This window comes from Strix uralensis, chromosome 11 (assembly GCF_047716275.1).
Source record: "Strix uralensis isolate ZFMK-TIS-50842 chromosome 11, bStrUra1, whole genome shotgun sequence".
In the NCBI taxonomy this organism is placed as follows: domain Eukaryota; kingdom Metazoa; phylum Chordata; class Aves; order Strigiformes; family Strigidae; genus Strix; species Strix uralensis.
The window spans coordinates 13,237,773-13,249,971 of record NC_133982.1 but is presented as its reverse complement, the minus strand read 5'-3'; the positions used below and the strand labels follow the sequence as shown (position 1 = coordinate 13,249,971).

Genomic DNA, 12,199 nt, shown 5'->3' with positions numbered 1-12,199 from the left:
GCAGAGTTAGACTGCTACATAGTATTTTCTCCAAAAGCATTAAGAAAAGCCTTCACAGCAGCGTAGTGCTACACGCCTATGTGGCTGGCTGTAACCACTGTCTAAAGCAACTCTGGATAATTATCTGTGCTCATTCACTCAAAGCTCAAAAGAAAATAATGTTTTATACTAAATTACTTTTATAAAAGTAACATAGATATTACATCAAAACCCATCATATCCATCTGTTTAAAAGAGTCACCTTTTGTTTCTTCTCTGTAATAATTCAATTGGTTTTATTTTAAAAAATCCAAGTATTTCTCAAAACATCATACTCCAAGTATAATACAGCTAGCACTGAAAGCATTTGAGCTGAAGTGTTTCTACCACCCCTTCAGTGACCTCAACTAGTTTATATTAAGCCCCTTCCCCACATTAGCACTTCATTTCTATTTCCCATCACCAAACAAGTCTGGCTTTTCTCTCCCATGCTTATAGGCTCTGACACCTCCATGTTGCTGGCGCTTTAAGCTGCGCACAGAACTTGGCTCTAATAGACTGAAGGGAGAACAGCAAATATTCTCTCCAAATTTACACAATTAACCTCCCACTCCAAACATCCAGGTCAGTTACCCTCTACATATAGATCAGCTAAAAATTTTCATGAGAGCCCCAGCTGACAACACTTCATGTCCACTTCAGCTGAGAAGGACAATTTTTAAGGGGTGATTTTTTTACTGTCTAGTCACATGGGACATTTTGCAGAGATTCTGTTTATACAGAGGTAGCCATGAAGTGGTTTATTCTTCCACCCTCATCTTTTATATACAGAGATAAGCATTAAATAAAATGGAAGAGGAAACTTGCCAACTCAAAGTTTGGTCAGACATAATTGACCCATGGGAGATAACTGACTACACAGGTATTACTGGGTTTTATATTGATTAGGTTTGCAATTTAACCGTGTCCTTCCAAGGTCTCCAGTCAGGTGGGATTCACCTCCAAGAAGCAGTGCAGCATGCAGGTCTAATCACAGAAAAAAAAAAAAAAACACCACTCAATCATTTCCTCCAAGTACCGAGTTCCAGCAAGCCACAAAGCAGGAATCTACCCTGCAAGAGAAAGATGGCTTTCCCATCAGTTCAGAAGAGAAAAATACATTAGAAAGCTTCTGGTCTCAGACTTACCTCCCTCTGCCTATCCCCACTGCTGCTTAAGAGAACAAACTCAAATCCTCAAGCATCTTCTGTGTGCCTTAATTAAGAAACTGGGATGATGAGCTATTTTATTAGAGGTCTTTGTCCTGTCATGCAATGAAGGATTAGCCTTTCCTGACTTGTCCACAAGATAACAACTAATCCTGATGGCTCCCTAAACTCAACAGGCTGCACAGATCCTAATTTCTAACCGAACCACCGTACTTCAAGAAGACAATAATGGGGAAAAAAGCAATACTTCTGTTTGCTGGATTCATGGCTGAAGCTTCCTTAGAGTCTGCACAATGCCATCAAAGTCCCCATTTCGGCAACCCTCAGCTTAGGCATTAGATCAAATCATCCAGCTAACTAGGGACAGATTAACCGCGTGCTCACAAAAACTAGGTCAGTCTCAAACAGTCTCTATGGTCTGGAAAGGTATGTCTGTGTAAGCACAAATCACACAGCCTTCCTCTTTTAAAATGATGGCCAGCAGAAAGTCAGTGAGATCCAAACTCAAGTAACTTTGGTATAACACAACGCTATATACAAAGTAGTTCTTGATTTTTACAACAAACAAGAAACCTTTACCAACCTGAGTTCAGAAGTCACTAAGAAATGCCTTAGTGATGTCAAGTCTTCCCTCTTGAAATATTTGGTTCTCAAATATTTAATTATTTTCTGAAGTGAAAGACCTAGGTCAAGACTTGGGTGCAGATCTGAGATCTGTCTCCTATTTCAAACCCTCCTAACCCACACCTTGGTTTCACAAACCCAAACTACAGCCTTTACTCTCTCCTTTGACCTCTCTGCCCTCCTCCTCAGCAAACATTGCTACTAAAATTAGACTACGGTGGTCATACCACACTGCCTCCCCCACTGTTGTCTCAGACTCCCTGTCACATCAGACATGTATTTTAGTCTCACACTGAGCCCCACATACCACCTTCCCTGCCCAGATAATGCTCTTCTCTAGTCTTACCTGTCTGTCTTCTGACAAAATTTTTCATTACCTTCATGAAGCTCGATCTCCATCCGTCCCCAGAACGGATGGCTACCCACTTCCAACTTACTCTGAAGCCAAAAAGACATTTCTGAAGTGTTTCAAAGATAAAATTTAGTGCTTAAGAAAAGACAATTTATAAACATCCACCCTAAAACACTGGACATGCTTGTATCCTCTCTCTCGCACACACACACAATTTGTACCGTACGTTTCTTGAATGAAGAGATGCAATGGGCTACACACACATGGTGAGGTAAGGTATCTGCTGCTGTCTAAGTTCCTACACTCTGACTTCAAAAAAAGTACAAGCTTTGAAGCCAGGACAACATACATGTATTAGTGCATCTGATTTCAGAGGTGCTGCTGGATGCTCCCACCGCAAAGACAAGCTGAGTCTTACATTTGCTGCCTGGAGTCCAAGGCAAGCGTTCACAGAGCAAGAGCAACCAAACATCACGGTCCAGCCTCACTGCCCTGCACAGACCACAGTGAACCGAGGTGCTTCAGAGCACCCTGCCCAAAGCACCCCCTCGCAGACCCCATCCTGCCCTGCTCTGAGATGTACAGCTCTTGCTGCTGAAGTCACTGCGCGCAATACGTTAGCCAACCACAAACAGGATGGATCTCCTTTTTTGTTAAGGAAGGAAGGTTCTTTCTCAGAGGATAAAGCAAGGGAAGTGAAGGTTAGCAGTTAACAGTTGCATCTGTCCCCAGTCTTTCAGTTCTTATCAACTGCTGCAGGACTTTTATCTTTTTTTGACTTCTGGCTATCTTACAGAAAACCATAAACTTCAGTTTTGCCCATGGGAGAGTCCATTCCAGAAATGGTATGTTCTGGCACTGCCAATGTACTTGGCAAATATAATGTGCACTTTAAGGGCTTTCCTAACTTCAGTGAATTTCAGATTAGCAATTATCTTCCATTACTGCAGATGAAAGACCACACAAAACGTTAATTCAAATCCCCCTTCTCCCAGAAGGCCCCCACTATCCCTAGTCACCACTGCCCTACTTTTCCCTCGCCAATGCCCAAAAGGTTGGACCTAGTCTTCCTTCATGCTCATGTTTCCTGATGTGATCGCTCCCTTTGTCATAGCTTCTTTTCCATGTATATTAATAAAAAATCCTGTCTCACTTCAGGACATTTAAGAATACTTGTTGCTAGTTTGGAGGAAAGCAGTGCCCCCTCCTCAGACACACTTGATGCTTCTTAGCTAATTTCTCCCACTACCTCAATCAGAACAGACAGAAAGAAAGAACAGACGAACAAAAAACAGACAAAACATCTGGGCATTTGCACCAGTAGTTAAGTAGCATAAGCTGTTCCGTTGGATCCAGCTGTTTCTGTTGCACTGTAGGACACAAAGCAGTTAGTATCACCTGAAAGCAGTGTGTGTCAAAAGGGTTTTATTACTGAAGAAATTAAAGAGATATAAATCAGCACTGCCTTGATTTCTAGCAGCTACAAAGAGCTTTAATAAAAGTTACCAGCGCTCTTAAGGTGAGGATATTAAACACAAATTAGAACAATACTCAGCTGCAGCTACAAAACAAGGCTGAAACAACACTAAGCTGCAGAGCAGTGGCTTCGTAATTCAGATGCATTTAAAGGAAACATTAGATGCAAAATGAAAACTGAGATCAACAATACGTTGGGACTGTTTAAATCACAAATGAGATGGCTTGTCATCAAAGTTGAAACCTGTTCTCAGGCTGAACAGTCAAGACCATGCATGGCACCACATGGCAGTGCACCAGAAAACAAAACTAGCATGTCTCTGTGACCCACACAAGGTGAACTAGAAGAACTACTGGTGGGAAAAAATGAGAGAAGGAAGGAGACTTAAATATGTAAGCTTTTTCTGAGAAAAACACTCAGCAGTGTGCCAGAAGTCCAAAATACCAATGTTCACTAGAAATGCAGAATCACTTCCTAGCAAGATCAGTACAAGCCTTCTGTCCTCTTCAAGAGGAAGGACTGCACTCTATATTGCTTCATAAACTGTCAAGCTCCTATCTGTAAGCTAAAGAGATTTCACTGCTCCATTCTTTTCATTATTTTTTTCTTCCAGTTTACTGCTTTGGCTGCTCCACCTATTTGCCAAATACAAGTAACAGTCTCGGGTTTGTTTTTACAATGATGACAATCCTTGCCATAAAGAACTTACATTTTAGGAGGCATGTCTCATCTGTGACTCACTCGACCTGTGTCAAGTAAGGCAACAGCTACAAGCCCGGTCACAGGAGCCTAAAATCCATCGTGGGCTGCAAACTTCTCCTGAAGCAGCAGCCTGGGTGTGTCAGACAAAGCTCCCCAGAGCCCACTGAGCTTCAGTTCTCCTCAAGCTCGCACAAACTTTTATTGCCTCTTTTTTGGGATAAGATGAAACAGGAAGTCCAAAGAATCATGGTGTCAATTCTTTTACTGTATTTGCTGAAAAGCTCCTGACAGCAGGAAGAGCACGAACAAATCTTTGCAAGTCTTGAAACGGGCAATAACCGGTGCCACTAATGAAGTGGTCTAAGAGGCACCACAGAGAGCAACAAAGTGACAGAAACACAGGAAGGGGGAAAAAAAAGGGTTTTGAAACAGACTGCTGCGAGCAGAAAAAAACCCACAGAGCCGGGCCTGGAGATGCATTTGGGCACACCACCAGAGCCAAAGACAGGGAAGATGAGCAGCACAGTAAAGACATTGTGGGATCCTAAAATCAGAGAAAGGGGGCAGTGACAGTCATGGAGATGAGTAAAACGACTCTGGGCATAGAGCCCACCGTGAGAACAGTGCAGGGAAAAAAAACACCCGCACTGAGGTCCGGCAGGGCATTCCATGTCTGAGATGCTAAGAAGGAAAACCAAAGAGCCGGGGGGGTGACTGCAAAGACCTGAGCTCTTCGTTTGTGCTGCCACTTGAGACTCCCCAGAATAGGAAGTGCAGGAAGCAAAAGAAGTTTGAGGTTTTGGTTCTCTGAGACCCAAGCGTCGTTTTGTTTGCTGAGCCTCGTGATGTTGCTGTTTCCCTCTTGATGGGAATTGTGAAGAACGTGGTGGCTGTGTTCCAGCAGAGCAGGCACAGATAAACTTTTTGCTCCATCAGAAGCTCACTGAAATACAATGCTTTGCAGTCCACTTACAGTGGTCTGTTACTTGATGTTCATGAACATATAAGACATGGAAAATGTCAGTTTTACACCAAACTTTCCTAACACAGCTGTTATGACAGCTGTGTTATTTCACACAGCTATTGCTTTATCTTAAATAAAATACCAGGCACATTTAATCTAGTTGACTGGGCAATGAGAGGACCAGATCAAAATAAGGAAAACATGACAAGTTTTTAAACTGAAAAGTCTCAACTAAATGAGAGCAGACCTGTTCCTTGCAGAAGGAGCATGCTTACCTCACTGAAACTCTTCCCTCTCTCCAAAACAGCTGAGCCTTAACATCTCACACTCACAGGTTACTTCTGAACATCTTACAGTTTATACACTTCACACAAACCAATTTTTAAGTAATTCATGCCACTTCGGAGAATCCAGCACTACAGATAATTCGACAGAAGCTGATCAAATAAAACTAATTTTGAGAAAAGCCCAATCTAATTATGTCAGATAGCATTTCTAACGCAGGTGTGTGCTATTGTTAGTCATTTCAAGCCAAAATTTGATCATACTGAATTTAGGAGGTCTTTGCCAGTTTCAGTAGGACCAAAACACTGACCTTCAGTAAGCTATCAAATGCCACATGGTACAGACATTCACACCAGAAGTTATTTCAACTCAGAATATCTAGAGTAAAAATTTTATGCTGCTAAAAGCTGTGGAAAAGGTTACTGACTCCTTATGAACAGCTAATCATGATGCTGACAATACATAACCTAGTTCCAGGTCTGTAAGCAGGGAACATGGAGAGCCGCTGTTAGTCCAGAAAGCTTTTATGCACACAAGGTTATGAATGAATTACTGTAGCTGGAAACTCCTTCCCCTTCCTCAGAGGCTTTCCCATCACTGAACTGTGAACTGAAATGAAACAACAGCTTTTGGGGGCAGACGTTCAGTGTCAAAAGTTTAACGCAAGTCTTTGCCAGTGAAAGAGCAGGTCAGATGCACTATCTGTGACCACAGCTACTCCGTCACACGAGCAAACCCCGCCCCCCTCTTTACCACATCTCATAAAAGGACAAAGCAATAGTTGCGTACAAGTCACAAATGTTTGTGTAAAAGATAAACTGTTCACCCTCTCTTCTTCCTCAACTTCTCCCTCGACCCACCAGCGTTTTCTTTGGTACTAGAGGAGAAACTGCAGCTCAAGCCCAGCAGGTGTTTTCAATCAGACAGTCTGTAAACACCCAGGACTCACTTCAAAGAGGCCAGTACACCCGGGCTGGAGAAGCCCCCGTCGGCTCTGGGAGGAGCCACCAGCCCCCAGCATCCAGCAGGAACAGCAGCAGGAAACTCTGCCACAAGCAGGCTGGGGACTCGCTCATTTTTTTCCCCCACATTCACAGTCACATCAGTGTGGGCAGACCCTGAGTTTCGGTGTAAGAGTGGTGGCTTGTGTCTGCTGACGTCAAGGAGCTGCTGAGCAGGCGTCATCTGCAGGATGGGGCTGCCAGCAAGTCCCCTGAGCAGCAGCGGACTTGGGCTGCGGGCAGGCTGGGAGGCAGCTCAGCACCCAGGGTGACAGTGCCAGCCACCACGAGACATCTCTGCCATGGCTGTAGTTTGGGAAAAAACTGTCACTGTCAGGGCAAACATGTGTCAGCCTTGCACATTTCAACTGCAGTAAGAAACATGGTAATTGTATCATCTATCTTTCACACTGACACCATGACATACCCAGCTGAAGAAGATAAAAGAGGTTTTGGCAGTCAAGACTGCAGGGACCCATGGCCATTTTGATTTAAACTTATTCCCTCTCTGTCTAAATAAACATATCTGTTACAAATGATGAATGTTCCTCCCCCCACACCAATGTGCCTAACGTCAGGCTCCACTTCCCTCCTTACTGTTGCTTTTCCATATTTGCGTAGGTCTTTCCCAGGGTGACACTTGTAGGAAGCAAAGAATGTGGAAACTACAGTGGTCAGGATGGTCAAGTTGCAAAGGGAAGCGAGCTCTGGAGGAACAGCTGCATGGCCATACAACAGCAATCCCCTGCTGCTAGCCTCTCCCACCCTCTCCTCTACCTCCCCCAAAACACACACCTCATTCTCCATGCCCTCGTCCTTACCTCGTAGGACCACACACACTGCACTCCCGCAAACCTCCGTACGCATCTTCCCACTTCCACGTCCTCGTGGGTGGTGTACATCTCTCGCAGGCACTCGCCAATGTGGGGCACCATTCTCCGCAGGACTTCCCGGCTCATGATCACTCCTGGTCCCCCCATGCAGAAGTTCTCGCCCGGTTCCAGCGCCAGCTTCCCCATCTCCTCTGTGGTGCCGAGGCCAGTCTGCCCAAGAAAGAGGGGCTCGCTGCTGTTCAAACTCCTGAGGAAGTTCTCCAGTTTGTCCCCTTTGATGTAAACGTCATCATCAGCTCTCATAAACCATTCGTATTTGTCCAAGTAGTGGTCATGCATGTATTTGAGCATCATGAAAGATTTCTTCTGGGGTGGATAAGAGTCATCTACACCTGGAAGTGGCACAATGGGGATGGGAATAGAGGTGTCCGAACCCTCGCTGGAGAAGAATTCAACCTTGCCAGGAATGGTTTTGGACCAAGTTCTAGATTGAAAAAGACAATAAAGACTAATTAAGTATGCAAACCAAGGCAGGCAGAGCACTACCAGAGACCACTCAGAGGGACTACACCTCATTTGCTTTACAAATTTTCTCTTTAAATGCCTTGAAGCATTATTTTTTTTCCACGCAAACGAGGACATTCACATGGCACACTGAGGAACTGGTACAACACACAAAAAATTCTGATAAGCATCTGAATATCATTTTATATCTCTATCTGATAGAAAAATAATTCAATAGTATTAGTTCACTAGTAGTAGGCAGGATTTCTTAAGCACACTCAGTGTTGGTCTAACAGCTATTGGTCACAAAATACAGAGTGAAGCCAGAGGGAGCCAAGATGGACAAACAATTCACGTACTACTGGATTTAATGCCTCCAAAGCTTCCCTGCAAGTTATTCAGCACCATATCCACCTTCCATTCCCTTTAAGCCCCTCAAAAGCTCAAATGTGCGTTCAGAAGTACTAACTTCCAGAGAGTAAACAGATGCAAATTTCACATGAACTTGTGAGGAATCGGTATCCTGTGGGAAACCAACCAAACAGCAACTCCTCCAGATGCTACGTGGAGAAAAAGCATGTAGGGCTTTGACAGAAGAAAAATGCTTCTGCCTGTTTGCGACAGCCGAAGAAGCACAGAGCATGGTAGCAACAGTAACCTCAAATGGCTCTGCCCATACCAGCAAAGGACTAGTAGAAAAATAGTCCTAAAAGATGCCGGCAAAACATAATCCCAACAGACGACCTGGGGCAACCAACACCCACACCTCCAGCAGCTTTCTGCACACTTCAGACCAGATTTTAGTAAGACAGGAACATCACAAAAGAGGAGCCTTTTCCGTGCAAAGCAGCAGACATCTGCTCCACACCTTCCATGTTTCTCTCTGCCAAATCCAACCCATCTGCGTGGGCAAACTGGGTCACTTACATTGCAGGAAGATATGTAGGATGATTCCTCAAGGCAGACTGCAGAACACTTAACCTCCTCCAGGGAGGATTTTCAATCACGTAGCTGTTACAGCCTTGCCCTAAAAATTATGAATTTTAAGCTTTCAGTACCATTTTCTCAAATTCTACCCGGGAAAAAGCAGAGTTCACGTATCCTTCACAGAAACTCACAGAAAACTATTTTCATTGATAAACCAACAGGTTTTGCCGCTTTTTATATAGGGGGAGAATATTTCCTTATTACGTTTGGCGACTATGCACAAAATACAACCTATATTCAAAGCTGAATGTGAAAACACTCTCAAGGTTAAGGACACAGTACTCCCTCAATGCAACACTCACTTTTACCAGATGCCTCTCAACACAGGTTTCTTGCCAAAAGCAGAGCAGATTTTGGGCAGTACAGACTATCTGAAATTTGAAATCTCCAGAATTAGCTACCATACAAAGTCTGAAATGTAAAAATATCTCAGAAGATTTATTCCTTAAGTTCCACTGCGAAATGCAAAAGTATTTAATTAGTACTAACTAAACATCAACACCTTAACAGTTCCACACTAATTCAGCTTTGTGTAATGAATATTGCCCGATTACTTTAAAAGCTCTGTCTTCTGGATTTCTTACTACCATGGGTAGCATTTCATAGAAAAAGTTTAGATCCCAACTTCCCAGAAGAGCACAGAGTAAAGCCGATGGAAACATTCCTGTTGACTTCACAACAGAGGTAATGAGGCCTTTAATCATCAGTGATGCAATTAATGCACAGGACTACTGGTTATAAAGTCACATCCTGTTAAAGCACTGAAAACTGCCTGTTTTTAAGTGAGACGTGCTCATATCTTGAACTTTCACTAACTATTAAGGAAGTTCCGATGTTTATTTTCTGACACACACGCTCCACAACCAAATCATCTGGTCTGGAATGAAAAGACTACATGGTCCATTGCTCTTCCCCTATCAACTCCCAACCTAAGTTTAAAAGACTTCTTCATGAAAGGTACTTGATGCATTCAAATTTTAATCTCATAGAAAGAAAAGGCAGAAGAAGCTACTGAGAAATACAGCTTATCTCATCCACTCTGACCAGTTTCCAATGCAGCTTCGGGTGCACCAGGACACTTTCCAGACAATCACCAGGTGAAGTTATAAGCTAAAGTCTTATGGCAATTTCTGCTTTATGCCACCACCCCTCTGTTGGTTCCCGGTTTAAATTTACTCCCTGCTCTCCAACCAGGTGCACTCACCTCAGGACCCTCCTAAATATCGTAAAGAGAATTCCCACTCAATGGAGAGGAAACAAAACGCATGTGCATCCATAAACCCTGGCACTTTGGTTCCCAGTTCTCGTACTGCATTAAACCCCTCTACTCAAAGCCAGTTTAACCCCATCTTTACATGGATGTGCCATATTTACCTCTGTTTTAAATCAGAGACAGATTCCTGCATTCATGGGGGGCACAACACAGACAGAAGGACCATGCCCTAACGCTAACCACACCCAAGGATCAGTGTGCGACTTTGGTCGGCACCACAATGTTACTTCAGCCTTGGGATCTCACATCGACCGTGCCCCAGCACAGCTTGATTAAGCCTTTGTTCATTTCCTGCGGCAACACATTTTCTAGGATGAGACAACTCGCCGTGTTATTTGTGACTGTGGCTTTGAATGTTTGTTCGAACTCAGACAGACGAAATATGCTCCCACATCGAAAAATTGCCTGAGTGTCTGTATCAACGCAAGCGCTGCTCGGCAGTGGCTGAAACAATGGGAGTCACCATGTGCTGCTCCTTATGTCTAAGCCACAGATCACTGCAGCCCTTTTTTGGGGAGAGAATACAGAAAGAACAGTTCGCTCAGGAAACACGTCGTTGCACTCAGCCAAAAAAGCCAAACCACAGATTGTAAGATGAACTGTAAGTACATTTTTCTGACCCCAGCTATCAGCAGAACTAAGGACTGGTAAATGCAGGGATGAATTCTGATCAAAGCTACTTTTAACTTTTTATCTGACATCGAAAAGAATCAGACCTGGCTCAATCACAAGCGATTCTGCAAATTAGTGTGTTAACAGCTATGTTTCTCGCCTGTCCTCCCACCTCCGGTCCAGTTTACCGTGTCTGCTCTCAGGTTATGGGCAGCAACCTGATCCCTTCTGCTCCTTAGGCACAGAGCTCTTGTCTCAACACTTTCCTAGTTCTGTGGCCCCACCAGCACCCACTCCCACCAGCTGACATTGCTTTCCTGGTCAAGATTGCATCTGCAAATGAACTGTATGTTTGATAATAAAAACAAGTGAAAATATTTTTAGCGAAACTTGATGCCCTCCTTGCCCCCACAAGGGCTCCCCGTCACCCTCGGCTGTTTAAAGGAAATGCAGTCACATTTCTGCCACCAGATTTCTGTATCAACACCTGCAGAGCCCACCTCCACTGCAGTGATCGCTGGTGGCCTCAGCCAGCTTCAGGCCACTTCCACTCTGTCCAGAGAGAAATATCAGGTTCTGAATGCAACTGATACGTGTACTGAACTGGTCATTTAAAAACCCAGTGACTGAACTGCTCTGACAGATCCCAACCTTATCTCCTCCGTGTAATCTGAATCTGCTCGGTTAAACAGGAGGATGTGCATGAATCAGGACAGCAAGGCTCTCTATTACCTTCCCCAAGGAGCAGCGCTGAAAACATGCACAACGGTGTGTGACCTGGTTTCTCTCAGTTCGCAGGGCACATAACTCCAACAAACTAGAAGCTGGCATTGACAAGGTAATCAAAGTGCAATTTAAACAAACACAAACATAGAAAAATTCGGTAATGCTTCCTTAGAAGAAGCCTCTTCACAGAGGACATTAGGACTGCTCCAGTATTGGTGGCTACCAAGGCAATTTTAGCATCCCTTAACTGGTTTTGTACACTGGATATCCTAGGTGTACCCTACTCTGAGCAAGTCACAAGCAAACTGAGTGCAAAGATTTTGTCACAGCTAATACAAGTATTCATGCAATACAGAAAACTGTGTGCACAAAGCAAGCATTAAAAAACCCCAGTATTTTCTAAAATGTGACCACTACTATAGTCACCTAATGTTGTCATAAAGTCATTTCTTCATTTAAAAAGAAGTTTAAAAAGCATAGCTTGGAGCAGGAGAAGCACAGATCTAGAATGTTTTATCTCCAGTTTTCAGTATTTATTATTTATTTGTATTACCTTGCTTTGTTATCAGCTCTGCAGACTCAGCAGAAGCATAGTCAGCGGGGTTATGCAGACAGTGCTCCCTTTGTAGAGATCCAAACTGGAGACGATTACAAAAAATGTATTTGGTTTTT

The 12,199-nt window shown here is 43.7% G+C and overlaps 1 protein-coding gene across 1 annotated transcript in view; it reads right to left on the bottom strand.

The window, feature by feature from the left end:
* The window catches only part of CHSY1 (chondroitin sulfate synthase 1), an 80,483-nt gene that overhangs the window by 63,367 nt on the left and 4,917 nt on the right, over positions 1-12,199 (bottom strand). Inside the window, exon 2 of the mRNA XM_074880536.1 lies at positions 7,414-7,909. Coding sequence (XP_074736637.1) covers positions 7,414-7,909 — 496 coding nt within the window. The remainder of the gene's footprint in view (positions 1-7,413; positions 7,910-12,199) is intronic.